At 38.2% G+C, this 25,632-nt stretch overlaps 1 protein-coding gene across 16 annotated transcripts in view; it reads right to left on the bottom strand.

Annotated features, from left to right (window-relative positions):
* nrxn2b (neurexin 2b) overlaps positions 1 to 25,632 on the bottom strand; it is a 634,852-nt gene that overhangs the window by 157,980 nt on the left and 451,240 nt on the right. For 2 of the 16 annotated variants that reach the window (XM_046843345.1, XM_046843346.1), the window contains exon 1: positions 22,871 to 24,489. The exons of the other annotated variants lie outside the window; for them this stretch is intronic. In XM_046843345.1, coding sequence (XP_046699301.1) covers positions 22,871 to 23,192 — 322 coding nt within the window. In that variant the 5' untranslated portion in view covers positions 23,193 to 24,489. Of the gene's footprint in view, positions 1 to 22,870; positions 24,490 to 25,632 lie in introns of those variants that run through there. 16 annotated transcript variants of the gene reach the window in all.

Raw genomic sequence — 25,632 nt, 5'->3', positions numbered from 1 at the left:
TGCATAATGATATGGTAATTCGCATGTGTGGAAACACTGAGATGACATTCTGGCTTGTTTGTGAAAAATAACACTTGGAGTTTAATGGCATTCCGAGGCTCTTGACCTCGTTCCGATTATTATTTTAGTCTACAACAGGTGAAAAAAGCCTGTGCTTGGGAGGTCTCGAGCTGTACATCAGAGGACACCTGCAAGAACTTCATTAAACATCAAAACACAATGCATAATCGAGTAGATACTTACAAGGCTTTGTTGGTATATTGGATTTATTGTGGAAGTACAGAGTAAAGGTGTTTCTCCAAAAGCACAAGATGCTGCACTCAAGGCTGATAGGAAAAAAAAGATCCTTTCATTTTGGCAACTGTGTGAGCTCACCTGTGCTGTTTCTTTTTTTTAATTTTTTTTTATTCTTGGCTTAAAACAGACTGTATCAAGGCTTTATGCTCGAAATTATTTCATAAATATACTTATTTAGATCTGCGTATGCTTTAGTCAGTCTTTCTTGGCAAATGATGCCTTTGTTGGTTATTTCTCCTGGTGCTCTCAGTGCTGTTTGGCAATGATGGAAAAGTTGTTCTGCGTTCGCTGTGAAAACCTGACATGGCTGACGGTGTTATGCTCTCGCACTGAGCCCTGGGGGAATTAATTAAAAGTTCAGAACTCAGCATTCAGTCAGCTGCTGCAGACGTGCTGGATATAAACCAGACCGATAGTCCTATAGCTCTTTAATGCTATGAATGGAAAAGAAAATGGACTGCTCTGGAGAACCAGTGGTTCCAAAACAGTTACAACATGGAAGAAGGTGAACTGAGTAATAATCCAGAAAGTTCATCTCAGTTATTTGAGTAAATATTGTAGGTTTCTGTTTCAAACCATGACTTGATGGACAGCAGGAACTAAACGACATTATGCATCAGCTTTAACATCTCTTCTTCCCTTCTTATCTTTATACCATAAACATTTTCACATTGCTACGCTTAATGTTAGTTTGTGTCTGAAGGGTCACAATGTAACCCCTGTATGTTAATTTTATGTAAATGCTACTGCAGGTCAACTCTTACTAATATGTTTAATTTCCATTTTGGTTCCCCCTAGCTGTGGCTAACTGTCATAGGTTCCTATTGGCAGCAGAGCCTTTTGCTAATTGTAGAAAGGATTTGAAAAATGAGGGATATGTTATAAATGAAGGTCAATATGATAGGTCCCCTCTCTCTCTCTCTCTCTCTCTCTCTCTCTCTTCTGCTTCCTTTGATAGAACAATATTCATTATTCATTCCATTTTCCTTAAATCGCTTTATCTCAAACCGTGACAAAGAAAAAGGGAGTGAGGTGCTCTTTTACATAACCCAAGCACGTTCATGTGACAGGACCGTGAAAGTTTTAATTGGCTCAGCAACTCCAGTGACGTCATGTCACCCAGGGAACATGCTGGAGCCACCCAAATGTGTTTTTCTCATTTCTCATTTTCCCTCCTTCCCTCCTGAGCTTTAGCCCACTCCTTCTCCGTGTCTGACTCCACAACATGATTGATCCTGAAACTATAGTCACGGCTTGACAAAGCACTCAAGGGAAAGTGTCTGGTAGATAGAGAATTGGTGTTGCTTGAAGAAACCTTGGTTCAGCGAGGATAGAGAGAGAAATACCTCATCTGGTGGTTTGGGGTTTTTAATCACTCCTAAATTACTTGTTCGATCCAACGGCGCAGTGGGCTGAAGTAATTGCTCAGCGCTGTCCTTGATTGGGTCGCAGTAATTAGGAATTGAGGGAACTTTCCTGATTGCTCAGGATGGATGCCTCGTAAAGAGCAAGGTTTATCCTCAGTGAAAACTGTTATTTTGTCAAAATTGCATGAGTGCAACCGAACATTTCTTTCGAAAATCTTCTAGCTGATCAGTTTTATAATCTTAGTTGATATTAAAAGTTCATGGATGGGTGGAATAATACCCACAGTCCTACGTAAATGAGTATATAAAGAATAATGAATAAAAACGATCACATTAATAAACAGAAATGCTCTTAGAAAATGAATCAAAAGCTTTTGCCAATCAGATTAGAGAATTCAGCAGCCCTATGGTATAACTGGCTTTACACCACATGCTTCTTATGGTTCCCAGCGTGTAAAAGAACAATAACAAATGTTCCTTTAATTTGAGGAAAAAGCAGAAGAAAAAGAAACCACACCAGAGCAAACCGTTATATTCAGTGCTCCATAACATAGTTTTCATCTTTAATCTCACTCAGTGCAGGTCATGACTGCACAAGTAGGTCAGGTCAACGGCCAATTGCAGAGCATAAAATAAACATTTCTTTTCCGATGTTGAGTGTCAGCCCCTTAAAGTGTATCCTTCCTTTACTGTGTGTAGTTCAGGACCCACCCTGTTACTATTGAATGACTTAACATGGCAGTCACTCAAGCAGGACTCAAGAAGCATTGACACAAACAAAACAAGAACAAAAAGAAGTGTAAACCATTCTGTGATATGACCTTACCACAGCTGTGTGGTCACTCACTTGTTTAGAAGGCACGGGAACTGTACCGAAGCTTCAGCATTAAACACAGTTGCTTGCCAGGTAATTACCAGGCATTTCCCATGGGTGTTAGAGCTACTGTAGACTCCTGCCAGGACTGGAATCACTGAGTCCTGTTATGTTATAATCAGCAAAATTACAATTACAAAATTGTCTGGATTTTCTCCTTTCAAGAGAAATTCTTGAAGCTGGACATAAAACACTAAAGAATCCAGATCAATGTCTTAAAACCGGAAGCACTACAAATTGTATTTCCGGTATGGAGTAAGTAGCCACAGTGACACTGTGCAAACTCGTTTCTTTTTTTAATACCCCTAGCATGTTCAAGTTTAATAATAATAATAATAATAAAAGCCTTCAAATTTTGAGGCAGACTAAAAAACTTAGTCCGCCACTTAATAGTGGACGTTCCAGTGACATGTATCTTTAACTCCGCCTATTTTTTATGTCAAATGACCAATAAACAAGCAGAGAAACTACACATACGCTACTACAGAACTGTACACTGTACAGTACATGTACTCACTATAAATGTGATACACTGTATTTTTATTATTTAATTCATCTCGCTATATTCCTGCAAAACTTTTCTTATCAAGAGATGCCAAATGAAAATATAGCACATTAGCACACACCTCCTGTGCCCTAATTACACTGCTCCAAATGAGGCACCTACTAACGTACTAACCTGAAAACCCCTCTTTATGACTAAAACAGTTTCAGGGACAGGCAGGACCTGCTTTTTCCAGGCCTTGGTGGGGGTTTGTCGCTCATTGGGTATCACAGTTGGATGATATCGGCCATAAGAACATCATTATATACAGAAAAGGTGAGCAGACTGTTCTTGACAGCTGGAAAAGATTGTTTTTAGATCGTTTTCCTTTAATTACCACAGTTATTTAATTGATTTTATGAAAGTGTACGCTTACCCGCCTCCGCATAGCCCATGATTTACGCAAAGCACAGCTATAACACTAATCTAATCATGAAGAGGCTATTGAACATGCTTGGGTCTCCAAAGCTACAGTATAATGAAAATGCAGAGAGGATTGCTGCAAGTCAAAAGAATTCAATTCACTGCTCAAATGAGTAAATGTGCAAGGCTAGAGTAATCAGAAAATATTACCCACTGTTTAGTCTTGCATTTCTAAATCTTAGGATTCTCATCACCTCATTCTCTCTTTCACTACAGCGCATGCTCTTCGTGAACTCCGCAAATGGCATGCGAGCTGCGCATACCTGAGCAGACGTTAGCAAAAGTAAAGCAATTTAAGTTGTGAGGCATGGCTGTGTAATAGGTTTAGCAAACAGAGATGGTGTGTGCGTGTATCACACACACACACACACACACACAGAGCTGGGAATGCCCTGATTATTCAACAGCCTAATTGTCTAGTCGTTGCTTTCCGCATTTTAACCAGCTAAGCTCTGATCCATTTTCATGTAAACAGCTAGAAACATATGGTGTAACTTCATTGGAAAAAAGAAACGTCTATGAAGGTCATTTATTTTTCACCTATGCATAAGCCACTCCTACCCTCTGACCTACATTAATGCCTACTTTGTCATGCGCTCATATTTCTGTTCCTATCCCTGTTTCCTCCACTGTCAATCCAATAGTTGATTACCCTGTTGTGTTCACCTGTTCTGTGTTTCAACTTAATCAATTGTTGTCTAGTTTTAATTGTGAAATATTGCCAGTTGCATCCAGCAGTCCTGATAATTATTTTCTTGTTCATCGTTTTCTGAATTATTTTTCATTTCCTATTATTTCTGTGCAAAGTTTTTTTTTTTTATGATTTTGCAGCCTGTATTTCGATGTAACTGCTATGGTCTAGAAAAATAATTAATGCACATTTATCTTGCCTCTAGACACATATTACAATAAGGCAAAACAAAGTATTTATATAACAATTGCTAGAGTTAATGGAAATGCATTATAGTTATTAACAAGGAATCTACTGTGTAAAATTCTATAGTTTTAAAATGTAGTCTATGTAGTGTTTATAACACATTCAAGCTAAAAAAAAAGGACATTTCTTAGTATGTTTAGTGCAGTGTGTTCAGTCAGATAAGTACAATTATACCATGTATACAACTCAAAGGCAAAGGCAGCTTGGTGGTGCTAGGATTTGATCTCACAACCTTCTGATTAGAAGTCTAACATCTTAACTATTAAACTACCACTTCTCTTTTTAAAACTCCATTCATGACCGATTACATTATATCTTCTATACTGCATTTGTGAGGTTTGTTAAGGAAAAGTTTTTGTTAAACAACAAAGTTTTATGAAATCAACGTCATTTCCAATATTTTAACTTCTGCTGTGAACACTGCTCATAATGCATTATAATGCAACATTTGGTAATGCACGATAATGATAGCTATGAAGGTTACTCAACGATCATTACCGTGTCTAGCATTGCCAACGCTCTCCGGTGGCAACCATGTGAATACGGGTCTGACCGTCCCATTATGCATTGTATTGGTCCCGCAGGACATCAATCGGTCTGCATGCTTGTTTTCTTTTAACTTCCAGTATATATGTACCAGATATTCAGCGTTACTAATAGCTTGTTTTAAGTAGCTGGCATGAATCTGTTCCCAGCAGCTGTGAAAGAAAACCGTGGCCCACATGACCATGTATTCCTTATTCTCTCTCATGTTCTCTATTCACTCCCTCTCTCTCTTTTCTTAAACGTTGTCTAGTGTTCATTTGTACTGCTGTATTGCACCAGCTCCTCAAAATTCAGACCAAGTCATCCACCATCCACTCCTATTAAAGCACCAGGGTCTTGTCTAGTGCCCCCGCTGCCTCGCTCCTATTGATGCCATTTGATTTGACTCCATCCACTCCACTGCCGCCATTCAGTGACCTTTATCCGGCAAATTTCAACAGACTCTCTAATGAGTCTGACAGGTAATTATGAAGAAAGGGCTGTGCTGTGGCAGGGTCATGGCCAACAGTAATTAAGATGCAGGTACAAGCCTTATTTTTTTTAGATTTTTTACTGATCCTGATTACTGATCAGCATCCATTGGTCCATCTATAGAAACAACTGATTTTTGACCATTATATATTTATAAAGGTCTGTGAAGGGTTGATTGAAAAATATAATAAATATTCTTTTTCAAGGAAGTACTGATTCCTTGTTAGCATTATAAACTCTAATTGATGCTTACAAACTGTTGAAATTCAGCTACACGTATTGAGATACATTCATACACATTAATTTAATACATTATACGCATTATTATACCCACTTATGACAACGCATTAACAATGTATAGCAGTGGTTTATGACTTACTGAAAGAATAATTAAAAGGGCCCAGAAAATCACCCTGGATCCCTCACATCCAAGCCATACGCTTTTTTGGCTTCATGTCACTCACTGACCACAATATGGAAAAAATCAGCACAGACATCAGGTGGTGACAGGGATGAATCATAACATTAGTCTCCATAAGAAGAAGGGTTTCTCTCAATTCTATGTCGTATAAAATGTTCAACATGGGAAACAGAGATTGTGTGTTTGTTGGGGGGCTGGATAAAGAGCACGACATAGCATAGTATTCTTTATAGTTCCCAGTTTGAGGTCACCTTTACATTACTAGAGAAAGAGAAACACACACACGGTGACAGCAAGCAATAGCCTCATCAGTTGCGTTTTCTCTCCAGTGTTGAGTCCTAGATCTACTTCAGACTATACGTAAAGGCCCTTTTCGAACACAGCTGTGCAGCTAGGACTGTTAGCAAATATATTTTAAGTTGACATTTAGCAGTGAAATGATTCCCAATCAAATTCCAGTTAGCACAGTGGTACGTAAGAGTAACAAAACTCTCACGTTGGAGTTTAATTAACATTTACTCTTAAGGAAGTCGATCACATAGCGGCCGTTAAGCAGAAACTTCCAAACGAAGTGGCTGTTACTCCTTTAGGATTTTTCCTGATAGATATTCAACAGGAGCTCAATTTAGCAGCCCAAGGGTCGGGCCAGTGAAAGAATGAAAGTGCCGTTTTGATGGAGGTAGAGAGGGAATGGCTTTGTCTGATGAAATAGTAATCAAGATCCGAGCCTGAGGGAGAGATTTTCGAGATGGGGTCCAAATTTCAGCCTTTTTAGTAAAAGACTCTCTGATGACATTATCTCACCTCATTGTTATGGTCGTAAATGGCCACTTTAATCTGTGGAAAAAGACGAATTTTCCCCACTTTTACAGGTGGGTTTGTTCAAAAAGCTATAAAAAAGGAGGGAAAAAATTGATACTATACATCTTAACGCCATCGCAATGTCAACAGCGATATCTGTAGTGCCTACTCAAGTATAAGTGAGCTTTTGTAACGATGGAGTAAAAAATAGAAAAAAAAATTCAATTAGCACTGCTTGTTTTGCTCTCTAGCTCTTGTTAGTTATTCGTGCAACTCTGGGAGTGCCCGTTAATTGTGACTGAATCATGGATGCTACAACGACCGCATTCTCCACTTTACGTGCCTCTACAAATCATGAGACTGTTTAAATGTCTCCCACTCTGAGCAGGAAGCTGAAAGAAAATGTCTGGAGGCATGGCTACTGAGGGTTTTCATCACAGTAATGCCACTGAAAAGCGATACGAGGCAATATGAGACGAGCGAGTCGAAAGAAAGAGAAATAGATGTAAATTGTGTCAGAAGTGCGAAACAGCCAGGGATGCACATGGTTCCCTGATGCAGAAAGCATCCCAGAGGTACGAGTGCTGCAAATATGAAGTACAGCGTTAAATTGTAATTAGCTTTGGAAAGCATTTATTAGATTTGTGCCAAATATGTCACTAGTTAACTGCACGATGGTCCCTTTGGTGGCTCCAAAGCCAATATTGCACCCAAAAATTTCTCAATATGTGACCGAAACATATAAACTAATGAAAACAGCGGAAAAACAAACAAATATAGAAGCCTGGAAAGAATAATATGCTCGAGGAAGTGAGATGGACACTTAGAGGAACAGGAAATGGAGATGCTCCGAAGTCTTCATTTCGTTCATCACAGTAATTGAGTGAGTGAATTTAAAGCAAGCAGCATGCATCAAATCCATCAAAGATCTGCTCGAATTGCAGGGAAATCATACTGATCATCCATCCCTCCCGAGGAGAGGAGAACTTCTGAACCCATTATAGAGAAAGGCATATCCGAGAGAGTAGAACAAACAAACAGTTTAGATGTAATTTCATATCTCCACTGCCCTGCAAATGAAAGAATAATGTGCTGCAACATCAGGTTTCATCGGGTTCCAGCTCCCGTGCTGGAACACAAAAAGGGACCACGGGTTCATGCTATGCAGAGGAACTCAACAAATAATTAATGGGAACAAATCCTACAGCCTCATCTCCTCAGCAGGTCAAATGTTAAACTCGATTTCCTGTGTTTAACAAGAAATAGTGGATTAGTAGTTCTAATTAGAACGCAGCATGTTCAATTCTGATTGGACAGAAACGGTCCAGGAAACGTCACAATTTAGTTCTAGTTATACCACCGTTAAATTTTGATAGGACAGAAGGTGAAAGGTTTTTATTACAGCACTTGTCTTAACATGTTATCGTTTGTGTTGAAACAACCTTCGCAACTTCCGCATAGTAGATACTAGAACAAACACGAAGTGAGGAGGAGTTTCTGCTGTCAGAGCTTTGTAACAATCAGAGTTAAAGCTGTAAATAAATAGCAATAAATGCTGCAAGACAGTAAGACAGTTTTGCACTTTCTCTGTATCCTACAACAAGCATTTTATATTAAAAAACCCTTACTGTTTTTTTATTAATGAATTTCTCAGATCTTCACCGACTTTACATTGTACGTTAGGGTGAGCAAAAGTAACACAGTAATTAATAATGTTATTCATTTCATTCTAACGTCCTCCATAGCTGAGATATTATGGTATGGAGTAATATAGCACAGTATTAATAAAATGTTGCTATTTCTATAAATATTTTAACATACTATACTTATAAATTACTACGTTATACGTATTTCGTTTGCTATGTTACTCTATACTACACTTTCCTACCCTGCACTATACAATGTACTATTCTGTATTTCAATATTACATTCTACATCTCAGTGATAAAATTAAACCATAACCTCAAAAAAGAGAGCCTCAAAGAAACCTTCACACACATATCTAGTTACTGGTGGCCCGTTGCTAATGACGGACGGCGTTATATTTTAAGTTGTCCGAAACAACAGATGTGCTTTAGATAGTATCTGCATAGCAACAGAGATTCATATGGTTGCTATAGCTGGTATGTGATATGTGCACCGTCTTTCATAGCTCAAGACCAGACAAAAGCCATGGCTCTATAACCTTCCCTGCTCCATCCTCCTCTTTACTACATATAAATTGCTTACCCCTGGCAAGGTCGGCTGCAGAGCCTTGTAACTACTGAGCAAATATTGACCTTCTTTCAGCCTCCTTCCGCTCAAAGGCTAGACAGTAGACACAGCCATGCTATTTCCTAGGAAAGAAATACAAAGAAGATATAAATGGCTACACTATGCAGCAATTTACTACATAGTGGTCGTAGACAAAAAGGCCAGCTAGGCGGTCACTGAGTGTACAGGAAAATTGAAGTATCTGCTCAGGTCAAAGCTTTTTAATGACAGCTACTTTTCTGTCATTGCTATCTCAGACATGAATAGAGAGTCTGTGTGACTGATAGCAGTCTTGGTGAAGTAACCCACCAGCTGTGTTCTTGTAGTGAAGCTAAACGTACTTCTCATCGCTGGTGTGAAAACACAGCTATCTTTAGCAAAGCGTATAACTCAGTACATGATGGTTATGAGGTAAAAAAAATAAAAATAACAAAAAGTAATTTCTTGAATTTAGGCGATTTGAAGCGATGAGCTTGGGATAATGAGAGTAAAAGAGAGTGCGATAAATCGAGGAGTTTTATTTAGACTTTAGAGTTTTATGTGTCCACAGAAATGCTGCTACAGATTCATCACAGAAACAGCAATGGTTCTGATTTTGTTTCTTTTTGGCTAAATGTGTGTGTGGATATACAAGGATACACAAGAAAGAAAGATGTTTCCTTATGCTTCCAGAGGAACCTTGAACACAATAAATCCACTGTGCAGACTAATTTAACAAGCTGCACATCAAAGTGCTACAAATGTGGATTTGCTGTTATTACTTTTTACATTACCTTGATTTACATTGTTACTAAACCAATTTAACGGGCAATTGTAGTTACTGAACTAAGAACAAGATTTTCCTTCGTTGGTTTAGTTCGTAACCTGCTAACAACCTGCCTCCACTAGCTGCCTATAAAAAATAACCGTGTTGCAAGTACACACAATGAATTTCTTTATCTAAGCCCATAACCATCATCTTAGAGCTGTCTTCTCAGGTAAAAAAAGGGTTTTTAATATAACATGAGCTTAGTCAGCTGAATTGCTAGCGAACAGCTTGCTAGACTATTAGCTAACTGCTAGAAAACTAGCCCTCACAGTAAAAGTGGGATTCCAGTCTGAGACTCGTTGTACATTATTATATTCTCCATACTTGTATAACAGTAGCAAATCTCAAACTATAAAACCCATATACAGTCAAACCTCGACAAATCACGGCTCGGAAAATCTGCGGGTTCTCATTTGGTCAAATAATGTACACTATTATGTTTATATAGTGACATAATGTCTAGATAGATTTGGTGGATTTTCGGAACTAGCGTAACCCCTGTGAGTTCCGCGAGGTCCGGCGGACCACTGTATATATTCTTCTCACTTCTACCAGTGGCAAATGAATCTTAAAGGTAAGCACCTTACCATGAAGCTAGCTTTATTTGCTACAGATGGAAATGTGGGAAACTGGATCTTGAAATTGTATTGTTATAATTTGTGATTTAGTATTCAAATCTCAAAATTAACCCTGGCATTTAAGAATTTTCCCTTCAGAAATGAGCGTTTTATTTTGAAAGTAATTAGCTCTTAAGACATCGAGCTGAAAAACTAGCCTTTATGTGTAACAGGTAGCCACGGATAACATTTTAGCATCTGAGTCTCTATATACAATACATTTTTTTGTAACTATTTCATTAAAATTCGCTAAGTTAGATAGTATTTTAAGGATTAATTTAATTTCATAAATCTCACATAAAATTGGCACTTTGTCCAATTACTCGCCAAACAATATTAAAAACAACAACAAAAGACAAGAAAGAGTTTATAAATAACCATAAATTGGATAGTTAACAGATTTCATGGCTATAAGTCTGTCTAGAGTTTCACATTTATTTACAGTACTCTGTTTTGGTTGTTTACAAATTTGACACCACTATCCCATCTAGGTAAGTATAGTACCAGAATCATCTAAAACAAAACCACAGGCTTAAATTTGTTTACTTACATAAAGTTTATGCACAAGATACAAGCCATGTAGCATATTTTCTAGATTGTGCTCTTGATCCAGCCACATATCACCTTTAAAACTGTTCAGCCAAGGAATGTAGTTTAAATAGAATTTGATGTTGCTGTTTATGTAAGCTGAAATCCAAACTAAAAAAATGTGAATCACCTGAAAGAGCAAGGAAAATCCCCTGCACCTGTTTCCAACTACAATCAATGACAAGTCACTATGCCAACAAGAGAGGGAGACCAAATGGATTTTACCACTAGGTACCATCTGTGAACACCTCACATTTTACACAAAGGAATAAGATGAATAAATATAATTACACTTTTAATCACAATTAAGCACAGTTTAATTATAGCCTGGTTCAGTGTGCAGGCAGACTGTACTATTTAAATACAGAAAAAAAAAACCAGCAACCACTTATCAGATGCTGACCTTTTCATCCCAAACCCAGAGGTCATTAGTTGAGCCCTTTGTATTATTATTTGCTTGTTTATATCATTTGCTCGATTCTGTTGTTGTGATATACCCGATGCACTCGCATTGAATCATCCCTTCGAGACTAAATTCTTTCCTAAACGGCAACGGCTAGTTTGACAGAGAGAGACGTCTCACCAGCTGAGCCATGCACATGAGAGAATACAGCAACGAAAGCACCGGCATAAACTCAGTGCGTCTCTTACTGCTTCCATTAACACACTACTTCTCTCATCTTGAAATCCCAATACAAAACAAACCAAAGCATGAATATTCAGAGGCAAAAATAGCAACGTTGCTTTTTCATTCTTTCCCTTAGTCGTGGTGTTACACCCATGCATAATCTAATAGGCCTTGTTTATTAATGCGCGAGGCTTCCAGTAGCAGCAGGAATCAGTGTGCAGCCCTGCATAGCGGCACTTTAATATCAACCCTAATTAATAATTAACACCGAGCTTGCATCAGCCTCACTCTCAGTCACTCTGAAGCTCTGGAAGACGAAGTCTCCTGAGTCGTCACGGTGGCTCATCTTTCAACGCGGGAAGAAGAAAATTGACATGACAGAAGTTCTGTCTCCAGTATCAGAGGAAATCATAAAATTAACAAACACTCACATTCAGCACAGTCTCTGTGCTCTGTGCTCTTTCTTTCAAGTTTAAGTTCAATTTGGGAGAGCTAACAGGAGAGCATAACAGGTAAGCTAACTACTTGCTAGACCACTAGCTTACTGCTGATAATAGCTCATTGATATTGGGAAGTTGTAGCTCCTGTAGCTCATCATTTGAGACGATGCATTTTTGATCGGAAGATTAAATTCAAATCCCAACACTAGCAATCTGCTTCCTTAACCCTCAACTATACAAATGAGAACTTTAAGTCACGCCGGATAAAAGTCACAGCTAGAAAACGAGCCTTCACTTGTCATCTACAAAAAATTTAGAATTTAAATTTTACACTCATTATACATAATTATATGCTCATTACTTATTTAACTGTAGTAAACACTATAACACAAAACTTGTTCTATAAACACGAGTTTAGTGGTAAGCACCTAAAAATTAAATTAGCTTTATTATGTATCTACAGCTAGAGACTTGGGACACTTGGACACTTCTCTGAATTAAAAGCCTGTGTTACCCATATGTTACAAAGATATAAAGACAAATGGTGCTATATTTAGGGGTGCAAATGAAACTATAACTACTTAGTCACTGCATGTATAAATAGATGTATGGCAAGCATTATAAGGTACTGTATTAGCGGACAAGTACATTAGCTGTGCTATTAGCAAATTACATTTCAGGTCATAACAAAGAGGCTGTTTACATTTAGAACTAATTGAACTACTTATTAGTTACATAATGACATACACAATTCGCCGATAGTTATTATTTAATTTGTCATAATGACATGGCATGCTTTGTATTCATTAATTGTTGCATTTATTGTTAGAAATGACTGCAAAATAGGTAATTTCCTATTATTGATTATGCTATAATAACTGTAATGAGTTATTTTCTCTCCAGCCTCTTTTTTAAAATTTTTTATTTGGCTCTTGAACTTGATGAGAAATAATATGGAGTTACAGTGACTGTTTAAAAAAGGATTCAGCCCAGAGGCTCCTTTATAAGGTATTTCATATATACATATTCAAATATTCCTTAAAAGTCCTCAAGTACAGAATGTTAAAAAAAAAAAAAAGCTGAAATGGAACCCCAGCTGTATAATTACTCTGATAACCCTAATTAATACTTTTGTATTTTGTGATTAGAATAGAAAATATATCCTGTAGTTTGCTGTTGCTATTAAATGCACTGGGTTCTCTGCTTTTAATGCTAATACCATCATGACTTTATAAGATTAAGAAAAAAAAAAGTTTCCTTGCACCTTTGTTACAGACTGATTAATTATCCGAACAATTCAATTTGGTGTATAATCTGTGCGGAACCAATCCGTTATCAGTGCGCCGGACCGACTCTGTGACTAAAAGAGGTAGTAATTTAAGATATGGTGATTCTGTGACACATTCTGCCACATAGCCTGGGTGAAGGATGATGAGGAAGTGATGAGTCCTTGACACTGCTATAATTATCATTTGATAAAGCAAGGGAATGTGGCGGAATTCATTGGCAAACACCGCTTGAGTAATGATTCAGTCTATTCCAATATGCCACCCCGTCTTTCACACATCACTCAAGCTGCCTATTGATGGAGCAGGCCATTATAATATTTTCATAGCAGATTGTATGTGTGTGTGGTATTTGAATGCTTGTGTGTGTGTGACATCAGTCAGAGAAATGTACCTTCGAGCAGAAAGCTAGTGAAGGGAAAATATTAATCAGCTTGATACTTTTACAAAGTCACTATGCAGATGTTTCTGTTTGGGGTTTCTGCGTATAAATTCGATATACTCTTTCTTTTATTCTTTCCCTCTTGCTTCAGTGTGTAATTACTCCTGGATACTATCGATTTTTACCTTAGAGCTGTGATGTGATGTGTCATCTCAAGGCTTTTATTCACAATATAGCATATACACTCACGCATGCTTGCCGTTTCTCTTTAACCGCTGTATACTGTAATGATTTACTGTATAATCCCAGTTTCTGCTGCCTTGTAAAATACTAAGGTTCTAGAGATGTAGCTTTTCTGGTTTGGGATACAGCATTTCAGTTTTACATTTAAAAAATAAAGTGCCATTGCTTTTCCTCCTGGGGTCTCAGGGAGTTTTTCTTCCCCACTGTTGCCTCTGGTTTGTTAAATGAAACTGAACTGAATTGAGGAGCAACTTTGTATTGACTTTTACTTATTGAAGAACTGACATTAAATATGAAATGGAACTGTGTTGTATACACAATTTGACTACTTCCATCTGTAGCCCCCCTTCACCCCGCTGCCTTTAAGAGCTGCTACCATGCGGTGTCTTTTAATCGATCAATAAGGAACACGTTCACCAAAAAGCACCAGCAAGTCCTCCTGCACTGCGGAAACACACAAAGCACCATCGCTACCTTCCTTCAATCCCTGCACTGTCTGCACAACTGCTTTCTAGCTTTTAAGGAAAACATTAGACAGCCGTTCCTAGGGGTGGAGAAACACAGCAGTAAGTCAGCAGTGATGGAGTGGGGCGTAGTGGAGGGGCAGGAGGTTACACAAAACGCTCGAACAATAGGAACAAGGCGGGAGGTGATTCCAGATTCTGATACATGGCAAGGCTAATTTCTGCATGCTAATTATATCCTCGCATATTGGCCATGGCTAGTCAGTGGTCCCCTGGGTGAGAGTGACCTGGACTCTCATATCGCTGATGCTACACAAGGGCCATTCAGAAACATGGCTCATTATAGGTCCTCGTGGGAGCTGTGATATCTTGGGGACAGTGAAAGAGGTAGCATAATGAGCAATTCTCAGAACTTCACTGTGGTGCTGTCTGCTAGCTTAGCCTTATCTACAATAGCGACTCGGGCTGAGGTATTTTCTCTGGATATAGCTGTAAAAGTCATCCAATCCTTATTTCTTTAATGTTGAAACTGTACAACTCAATTTGATGGCTGTAAATGATTTTTAGCAGCCTTTTTATAGAAAGGGTTTCCTATTCACGTGGGAATAGAAATTAATTGTTTACATTGAACTATTTGCAACATTCTGTTATTCTGGTTTGCTGATGATGCATTTGCATTATTCCTGTGAAAAATGAGCAAATGTGTGTCTTGACTTAACTATATATTTATACTATATAAGAATGAAATAAGAAAAAATGAAAAAAGAATGTGTGATGTAATATTAATAAGAAATCAAACATAAGTTCCTGTAGCAACTATTTACATGGTGTTTTTATATATATATATATATATATATATATATATATATATATATATATATATATATATATATATATAATATAATATAAATATGGCAATAATAATAGCATGAAAGTTGAATCTTTCCAAGTTGATCTATTGATACAATTCAGATAGGAAGTGAAAGAGCTCAACAGATTGAATGACTAAAGTATTGCTTAATCACTCACACTTATCTGTATAAACCTTGGGCATGACTGAATATAAGTTAATTATGAACACTATTCAAGCCACTCATGGTAGATTTTGTCCTTTAAGATGCATAAATATCTAAAGAGCCCTTGAGGAGACCTTTTATCTTGTCATTTGAAAAGTTTTTCATAAAATAACATTAAACAAGCTTTTATTTACAGGCAACACACTTGGAAATGTCTTGGCCCACATTATATGCAGGATGATTGGTGCATTATTTATTCGTTGTTTCAGAATAGCTGCAGATTTTGCCAACGTTGCACTTATGTACCGGTTAATGCCAAATGAATCAATCAAAGGATGAAAAAGTGCAGTAGGAACATGCAGCTAAAGACCTCAACTATAATACAAGAGCGGGCCAATGACTTGAAGGCGAACACGGAATTACTATTTGCAGAATAAAAAAGACAGTAAGACACAGGTGGAGAAGTTGCTGCAGGAGAGTATAGAGGACAGGAGTCATATGGAAAGACCTGCAGAGGCACAGCTTGATGGCAGGTTCAGGTAACATCATGGCCCTGAACCACAAAGCATGAGACTCTGCACCACACAAGGACACCTGAAGGATGGTTGCCAGGGGCAACCAAGGTGGAGGTGTGTGTGTGTATGTATGTATGTATGTATATATGTGTGTGTGTGTGTGTGTGTGTGTGTATGTGTATGTGTGTATGTGTATGTATATATGTATGTACGTATGTACAGTGTGTGTGTGTGTATATATATATATATATATATATATATATATATATATATATATATATATATAATGTGTGTGGGTGGATATGTACAGTTTGGACTGTTGAGATAGGTATAGGAATTTGTGAGCATTTTGTGTGTGTGTGTGTGTGTGTGTGTGTGTGTGTGTGTGTGTGTGTGTGTGTGTGCGCGCACTGCAGCCAACAGAACATGTACACTCCACACACAGCATAGCAATGAAACTTGACTACATGAATAATCTGTGATACCGCTCTGGCTCAGACACACGCACGCGCACACGTTCACACGTCTATCATCTATTCAAGGACACGAGACATCTTAGAGATGTAATTACTGGAGCTGTCTCAATAATTAATATAGCCTAATGCGTGAAGTGACACAAGCCACCTCCTGTCCCATTCATGATGTTTGTACACTGAGCGCCGACAAACACAAGAAACCTTAACAATATCACAGCCTGTTCCTTTTTTGAATGAGATATTGTTAAAAAAAAGTGTGTATGTACAAGAGACTTTGGCATCTAAAAAAACATTAGGAGCTCTGACTTCTATTCTGTTGAACACCTTTGGGATGAATGTGAACACTGACTGCACTCCAGGCCTCCTCACCTCACCTACATCAGTACCTGACTTTACTAACACCCTTGTGGCTGAATGAGCACAAATCTCCACAATCACACTCCAAAATCTAGTGGAACATCTTTTTAGAAGAGTGGAGGTTAGAACAGCAAATGGGGACTAAATGTGGAATAGGATGTTCTTTCAGAAGTGGTGAAGTCCTGCAATTCCTCTTATAAACAATTCATAGTGCATATAGCTATGAAGTGTAAAACCTTTAAAGAAGTAATAATAAAGATAGTCATAATGACCTATTACTGCATTATAGCATGATATAAGTGCCTATACAGTACTGCACTTATATATAATAGCAGAGCCTATGTTATAATGCATGATATCATTAAGAGATACAGTGTTATGATATTATAATAGATTTTCTATCCACTACACATTACTTATGTAACCATTAATCATTTGCCCAGACTTATGAGAGTTATACAGTGTAACTGTCTGAACAATGAGGCTATATATAGGGTTATGTGTACTGTTATAAAGATTTGTGTACTATATGATCAGTATGATAAGTATATTTCCATTTACTCAGCATTGTAATTATTTGATTCGGGGGAAAAACAACATATTATAGTCTGTTAAACTTGGAATGGAACTCTAAAATAAAATCCCACTGAAGATGAAATGTTCTTTCACCATGTCTCTCAGCAATTATTTACCCATGAGTTTTTTTTTTTATTATTATTAATACAGCAGACAAATTCTACACTCCAACTGAGGATTGATAAAAACAGGGTTTTGTTTGTTTTTATCGCCGAACGACATTTTTAAAAGTTAACCTAGCAGCTTTTGACTTTCAAAAGTAATCCTGGCACTTAGTCAAACGTGATCCCAACAGATTTTCACATCATTGACTTTGACCCTCTATCAATATTGGTTTCGATCCAGCAATCTGGCTATTTGCTCAGGCATAGCAGAGATTTCATATGACCCACTATCCGTAAACCTTTTGGGGGAAAAAAAAAGTCTCTGGCACTCTCATGTGAGGGAGCGATTCAGATCAGTAGCTTTAATCATGACCCATTGTTTCTGATCAATCATGCATTCTGGAGACAAATGGATAGGAAGAACAGTATATTACTGTTGACTGATGACAAAAAGCTCTCGGCTCCCCCCATTTTATCCCTATATATATATATATATATATATATATATATATATATATATATATATATATATATATATTTTTTTTTCATAGAAGGATTGATTATTTTATTTTAATGTAATGTACTCTTTGGCCAGCAGGTTGTTGAGAAAACAACACATCATTCTGCATATTGTTAAGTGGTAAAATATCTTAAATCATCCCGACAGTTGTAATATTTTAGTCCTCTGGCCGTGCCCCTCTGCAGAAATTAAGATGCTTTTAAAGGCCCTTAAAGTCTAGCGAAATACAATGCCACATTTATACTAGATTCAGAAATAGAAGTAGCACATAGAAAGTCATTACAGTGATGCTATAATATACAGCTGACAGTTTACAGGCACACATTTTCTCCCCCCAATATTTAGACACAAATTATGCCAATGCTGTCGTGACTCAGTGCAAAAAAAAATAAAAAATAAGTCTACGAATAATGCAAAATAGAACATGGTGATTTTGGTTTATCCACCGTCTTTGAACTTTGACGAACAGCAAAAAACCAACAAGGATTCTACGGAATGAAAACACCAAGACTAATTTGGCGCTGCCAATCAAAATCCACTGGCTGGGGATGCGACAAACAGGCTGTTCAATGGGGGATAATGAATTGTAGTACACACATCTGCAGAGAGTGAGCAGGATTGCGGCTCAGGGACTCGTGACCGCGCAAGCTCCCTGCATCCATCAACTAGAGAGCTGTCTATTAATCACGAGCAATAACTAGATGCTCGTCTCGCACAGGATTTGGAGAGGGTCATATGCATCGCTTGTCTGTACTCGTATCTCTCGCACACACATTTGTAGCAGTCGCACTATGCTAATCGGATCGGAGCCGATCATTAGACTAACATCTCAGATGCTCCGAGAGTCCACCTGAGTACCGAATATTAAATGGAGAGTGTATTATTCTGGGAATCCTAATCCGTTTAAAAGTAAGCATTCAAAAAAAGTAAACCCTTTTCACTTGTCCTTCAGGCTAGAAGAGAGGACTGACGAATCCCATCAGAGACGCTGTTTGAATGAGAGATAAATGCTTACGCCAGAAGTCAAAGCCTACAGGCTCTGGCTATGCGAAAGTGCGAGATTAAAGCAATTTCATATTGAAAGCTCGAAGCCATTCCCTCACTTTTTTTGTTTGTTGTCAACAAAACTATTCAGGCTGAATGAATTTACAATCGTCCAACTTTGTGGAAATAATATGGCACAATTAAATATTTAGTGCATTACTGACCACGAGGGTCTAAGAACAAAGCCTATTTATTTGGAGAGTTTGGAATAAGGCTTTTTTTTTTTCTTCAAAACAGTGCGAAGTCGGCAAACTTTCAGCTGTTGACACAGTAGCGGAGGATGATGAAATATTGGCCTGGACTAGATGTGGCACAGAAATGATATATGGTTTCTATGCAGAAATAAATCTTTTGAAAAAAACAGAAGGAAACGATAAAATGAAACAGTAATTCGTTAAATAAATAAATAAATATATTGGTAGAAAGGTAAGGAGCGACTCGTCACTTTTTTTTTTTCACTTTGTCGCTCACCTCCAGGCTCAAAATGAGACTTTTTAACTGCCACTTTTTCGTCTGTATCGACTGACAGTCTCGAATCCGTGGAGGGATTTGCCAAACATTTCCATGTTAATTATGTAAATTTAAACAGCTTAGCAACTTGAGATGCAAGGGAGCTGCAATCCAATTATATGAACCAGCAGAGGAAGAAAAAGAAACGAAGGAAGAAAGCAGAGACGGTAAAAGGGACATTGCTATTTAAAGGGAGAAAGAGGACCGTCTATTGGATTTAAGCTGCCATTTCAGTACATCAAGAATCTCAGTTGACTGCTCATTGCTTAAACTCAAACCCCTTAGGATCAGTTCCTCTAGGTCACAGTATGAGTGTCTATATCCTGGTGGGAAGGAATCTAGAAATTATATATTCTCTCTCTTTGGAGAAATGATGCTAGATGCATCAGTGCTACTATAGGTGTATAAATTTTGACTAAGTTTCCTGGAGAATGGTAGGCATTATAAATTTAATTCATGGATGAGCACTAAGGGATGCCAAGAGGCAATAATGTCAATACAGACTGAGCTGAAGGCAATTGACTGCAATGTGTGTGCCTGTTTGGCAGACACAGATGCTTGATTGATACTGATTATGGCTAAAAGCCGTGCTGAACGAGGGGATGAAATGATCGAGCGATAAATGGCGATATGGAGGAGAACAGCACCAGAAGGTGGCAAGAGAATGGAAAAAAAAATGAAAAAAGTATAGTGAGAAACATTAAAGCATGTGGTGAGAACTGCAACGTACCACAGATTATAAAAACAGCAGTGGAAATTAACAGGAAGGTCTCTTTGCCAGCATATCTTCTAGGCTTGATTTAAATGCTAAGCCAAAGAAGGAGGTTCCAAACACAACTGGGCATGAAGCCTAAATGATATCTCTGGAACTGTTCAAGAGTAAGCAGAGCAATCCCTTTCTAGGTCACTAGACATGTACTTAGGGAAGGTGTCAGGGAACTGGCCAAGATCCAATTTGCCAATATTTTATAAGCTTTACAGAACTCTAGGTGTAGAATTATAACCCTAATGAGCAAGTCATTGGCAAGGGAAAAAAAATCCCTAAGAGGACCAGGAAGACCTGGGGAACCAGGCTCCAAATAGACTCAACCTTCTTTCAGTGACACCAGGGGGAGAGATACATGTGTATTATTCCATGGCTATATGCTATGATATCAAACAGTATAAAATGTGTTCACAGTATGTTAAGTGGAGCATATTGTGATTATTAGCCATGGTATGATTGTTTTAGTAGCAGTTTATTGGTCTCCACTACTCTACTCAAAGTCTACGCTACTCAGCAGAGATCCTCCAATGAAGCAAAGGTGCGATTTGTACAGTTGCTTTTTGTCATCCAAAGTGACTTTCAATTGAGCTGAGCAGGGTCTTCTCAATGGCTCAGCAATGAATGCTTGACAGTACCAGGATTTCAATTCACAACATTCTAATTAGAACTGTAAAGGTCTCAGCAGTGAGCCAGCAATTCCCAGTTCTTCAAAATAGCTACTATAACCTCAGTCTCCTAAATAATGGAGCTGCTGCACCTCAAACAATACTTGACAGTAATTCTCCCTCTGATAATCATTTGATGTTTTGGGATAACAGTTATGGCTAACATCCAACACAACAGGCCCAGTACACTAGAACTGCAGAAGTTTGCCTATATCCCTAATAGTCCCATAGAGGGGATCCTGGCTGTCATACAAATTCCCCTTGATGAATAATGATTCTTATTTCAGTTTTTATCACAATTCTTTCCTCCAATATAAAACACCACCAGTGTTGTAATGCACATGGATGCTGATCATTCTCAAAGTTGATTGGTTTGAAAAAGTTGATGCATCTACTGGTTTGTGAAAAGGATTAATAAATAAAGTCACAACTGTGGATGAAAAGTCAATACATTTTTGATTCGGAACACTTGAAACAGCAATCACGAAAACAGGTTCCACTTCACATGATTGTGTCACAGTAGGGTTGCCATCTAATTTGATAGAGTTAAAAATAAAAGATGATGAGGGCCTACAAGGTGAGACCAAAGTGAATCCCTGAACTGACCACAGAACAGTAATTCAACGATTGCAACAATAGAAAGGTGGAAAATGTCAAGTTTTGGGGCATTGTAGTGGCTGAAGCTATTAAAAAAAGCCCTGGAAATGTTCACAGCTCCAGATTTCTTATCATTTAACACAAGCATACATTCAAATGTTAGACCTGGCCAGACCATTAGGTTCGACTCAATCCACCTTCAATATAATCCTGTTCTGTAATAAACGAAAAAGCTCATAGTTTTTTTTTTCACCCACAGACTTCTAACTTCTAACACTCCCCACTTACCAATTGCAACATAATGAACTCTATTTAAAGTCTTTAATAAGCTGCTCAGCAGTGTCCTACAGTATATCTAACCCCTATCTAACCCCTTCCTGTTTCTAATGTAGATTGCACTGTGATAACGGCTTAGAATATAATAGCTTCTTCCACTACAGTGGCACTTTGTAAGATCATAATGTGTATTTATCTCGACATGCCAAGCCAAAAGAGGGTATCTTTTTTAACAACTAAAGATCTACATGCATATGGAGATATAGCTTTCATTGTTGAACACAAAATCTTTCTCTAGATTCTTAGGAATTCTAGATTTATAAAGAAGGGAAAAAATGTACTTGACCTCATACACTGCTTGAATGGGCTGCCTACTGTGCTTAATAATGGCATAATTATAGACTGCTTTATCCACAGTAGCAGTGAGTGAGTGTTAATTTCAGTGATTCTACTTTAAAAAATAACTACAATTGCATTAAAAAGACTTTTAATGACAAAGAGACTTGCTTGAGATCAACACTGAGTGGTACACCTGATCCAGACTCTTCCTGTATCCATCTCTCTGGGGAAAGGACAGAAATCTTAGGACTAATTAAACAACCCTTACAGTTTCAATTAAAAAATTCCCTCAAGACTCAACATTAGGTCCATTTTAGTTTCGTCAATTACAACATATCTGCACAAAATGTGGTTTAAAAGGTGGATAAAAGGATCATGGACACTGCCTTGATACCGGGTGTCACTTCCTTGACCTTTATTTGTTGCTAATATCGAACACGGAAATAATGAAAACAATGCAGTCCGTAGCTTTAAATGAGACTTGCACACAACAACATGGGTCATGACCTTTTAGACACCTGATTTTGTACAACAGCAGGCAAGGACCTATTCGAGTTTGATTTTTTTTTCAAACATCATGGACCCACAGTGGAAAGCAAGTTTGCTAATTAACTTCAGATGACAAACAAAAATGGGTGTACACAAGTCGATATTCGGAATAAAAGAGCTAGTCAATAGTAAACCAAAAGATATATAATATAGGAAAAAAAGTGACCTACCATGGCCCCCACGTGTAAGGAAAGGCATCCTGTTGATGGCAATAGGCACAGTGCCATGTTTGTTGTGAAAATGGTGGACATGATGAGTTGTGCTAAGACTGGATGAGACTCTAGCTGAAACAGCAGGACCAGGGAAAGCTAGTAATGACAATGACAAGACTAGCCTCCATAAACTGGCCCAAAACACTCTTGGTGGGGCTAAGGGTGGGGTGTGCGGGGTAAGTACTAATCCGCTAAGCAAAACAACTGCCCCAAGAGGGATAGGAGAGGGGAGTGGGACTTCCATGCCCTGCCTCCTCATATAATAGAAACAGAAAGACATCAAACCAATGCAGGACCCATAATTCCTAGATTCCCTTAGAAAGGGGATACTTAAGGGAGGAAAATTTATTCCTCAAAAAACGTTTAAAAAAATGCAGGTTCAGAACAAAATATCCAATCAAAAGCAGAAGACGAATCCTGCTCCAGGGGTTTGCAGCTGTGTATTCCGATGACGACACAAATCGTTATTCCGCCGAAATGTTCTGAAGCTGAACAGAAAAGCAGACTTGAGAAAAAATAGAAGACTTTCCAAAAAGTCCACAAAAAAAAAAAAAAAAAACAGGTAAAAAGAATAGGACAAAATGACAAATGACTGGGAGAACGGACCGATGATCAGGTGTTCGATTATCCAAAACTGACAGCCATGGAAAACTGAATAAACTCGTCAAACATCAGCCATCTGACTTTAAAGGCAATATTTAAAAGCACTCAGGGTGGCTGTAACACTTGCCTCACTGATCCTAGAGCTTGATATCATGATAAAGAGACTTCCAATCGAAATGCTCATCCATTATTAGCGAGCCGATGTCTCCATCATGTATGAATTATTTCAGGGCAAGACACAGGGCATCAAAAAACAAATATAAATCTAAAAAATAAATCCAAATAAATTAAAAACAACAAAAAAAAAAATCAAGGAAAAAAGAAAAAAAGATCGAATTTGAATCGACTGAAGAGGAGCAGCCGAATACAGATTCCGATCCTCAGAGGAACGTTGAGCACGGCAAAGTCTGCAGCATAGAAGAGGATGAGGAAGGAGCGGGAGTAAAAGAGAGAAAAAAGGAAGAAATTAAAAAAGAATAAAGGACTACTCTAGGACCGACCCTGTATACTTTTCCTGAGAGATGCGCACCTGGACGACTGCCATCAAAGATCAAACGATGAAGACGACCGAGTGTCTCCGCTCTGGCCGCCTTGCATCACAACACAAGAAGAAAACAACCTTGCTCCTCTCCCAGAAGCCCTTCTCCCTCCTGATCTCGGGCTTTGTTTTTCCACACCTCCAATGTTGAGGTTTCTTCGTTGCTCAGCAAAAGCTTCGATGGTGTATTGGGACTGCGAGTGCAGGGTGCTGCTGTTGCGTGTGCGGCTTCGAGCCGCTCCGAGATTCACGAGAGAGAAGAGAAATATCCGTCCTGGGATGCTGGAATGAAAACATCTGCGTGCGCGAGCAAAAGGCAACGGCAGCGAAAGGACACGAGTGAGGAAAAGAGAAGGAGGATGGCAGTGCTACGGACGTGACCAGTGTGTGTGTGTTTGTGTGTGTGTGTGTGTGTGTGTGGGTTCGTTGCGCCGTGCTCCACAGCCTCAATCTCAGACTAAAAGATAGAGCAATGCAGACACAGAGAGAGAGGGAGAGAGAGAGGGAGAGAGGGAGAGAGAGAGGATGGGTGGGAGGGAGGAAGTGAGGGAGGAAGGGAGAGAAACTGAGAGGGAGGCAGAGAGGAGGGGGTGACTGGCATGCAGACTTGCTTACACACATCCAAAGATCAACATACAAAGTAGCACAAAACCCACAGATATTTAAAAAAAGAAAGAAAGAAAGAAAGAAAGAAAGAAAGAAAGAAAGAAAGAAAGAAAGAAAGAAAGAAAGAATATAAAACCAATGATTACTTAGATTGCACTGGTGAAAGCTCTTCCACATTACCTCTAAAGAATGTTGTTAATAAAACCCGATATGTGCAGATTGAGATGTCACATTGTCACTCTTATTATCCTCCCCCAGACACACACACACACACACACACACGCTTATTCGCACATGACTGATTCTTTGACGAAATAAATAATTTCGTTCAAGGAATGAGCAACTTTTTTTTCTCTTTAACTCTTCACTAAAAGTGCCTTTTGGATCTCCTTGTATTTTCTCTCTCTGACTTTTCTTTCATCTCAGTCAGTGTATTAAGTTTTTTTTTCCTCCAGCACACTGATCTTTTATCCGTTAAATTCCCATTTCCTTTTTGATCTTATGCCTTTTCTTTGTATTGAGTGGGAAAATTAACAGCCATTGTGAAAGGATTTGGGTGAAAAATAGCAGCAAAGACACTCAGGTTTTTAATTTATGTCAAATCTGAGAGAAGATTTTAGTAAGATGCTTTTTTTATATTGAAAGGATATGAAACTTGTATGCAAAGTTAACTGTCTGCATTGAAAGGAACATGTGTGTGCATGCAAATCTCCAATAAGAGATTCATGTGGCATAAAATCATGCAAATACAGGTCAAAAGATAAGATATACCTTTTTTCATCCCACAGTGGGAAAGGTTCTGTGTTACAACAGCAAAGACAAGAAATGTGCAAACATATAAAAAGTAGAGACATAATACAAGTATATACATCACAGTGTATAATAAAACAAACAAAAAAAGAGACCACCAATAAAGCTTTAAGCTTATAATCTTACATTCCAGTGCTCATATTAGTTCTCACTTTTCAGTGTT

Source organism: Silurus meridionalis, chromosome 28 (genome assembly GCF_014805685.1).
Source record: "Silurus meridionalis isolate SWU-2019-XX chromosome 28, ASM1480568v1, whole genome shotgun sequence".
NCBI lineage: Eukaryota > Metazoa > Chordata > Actinopteri > Siluriformes > Siluridae > Silurus > Silurus meridionalis.
This window is presented reverse-complemented; position numbering and strand designations above follow the sequence as displayed.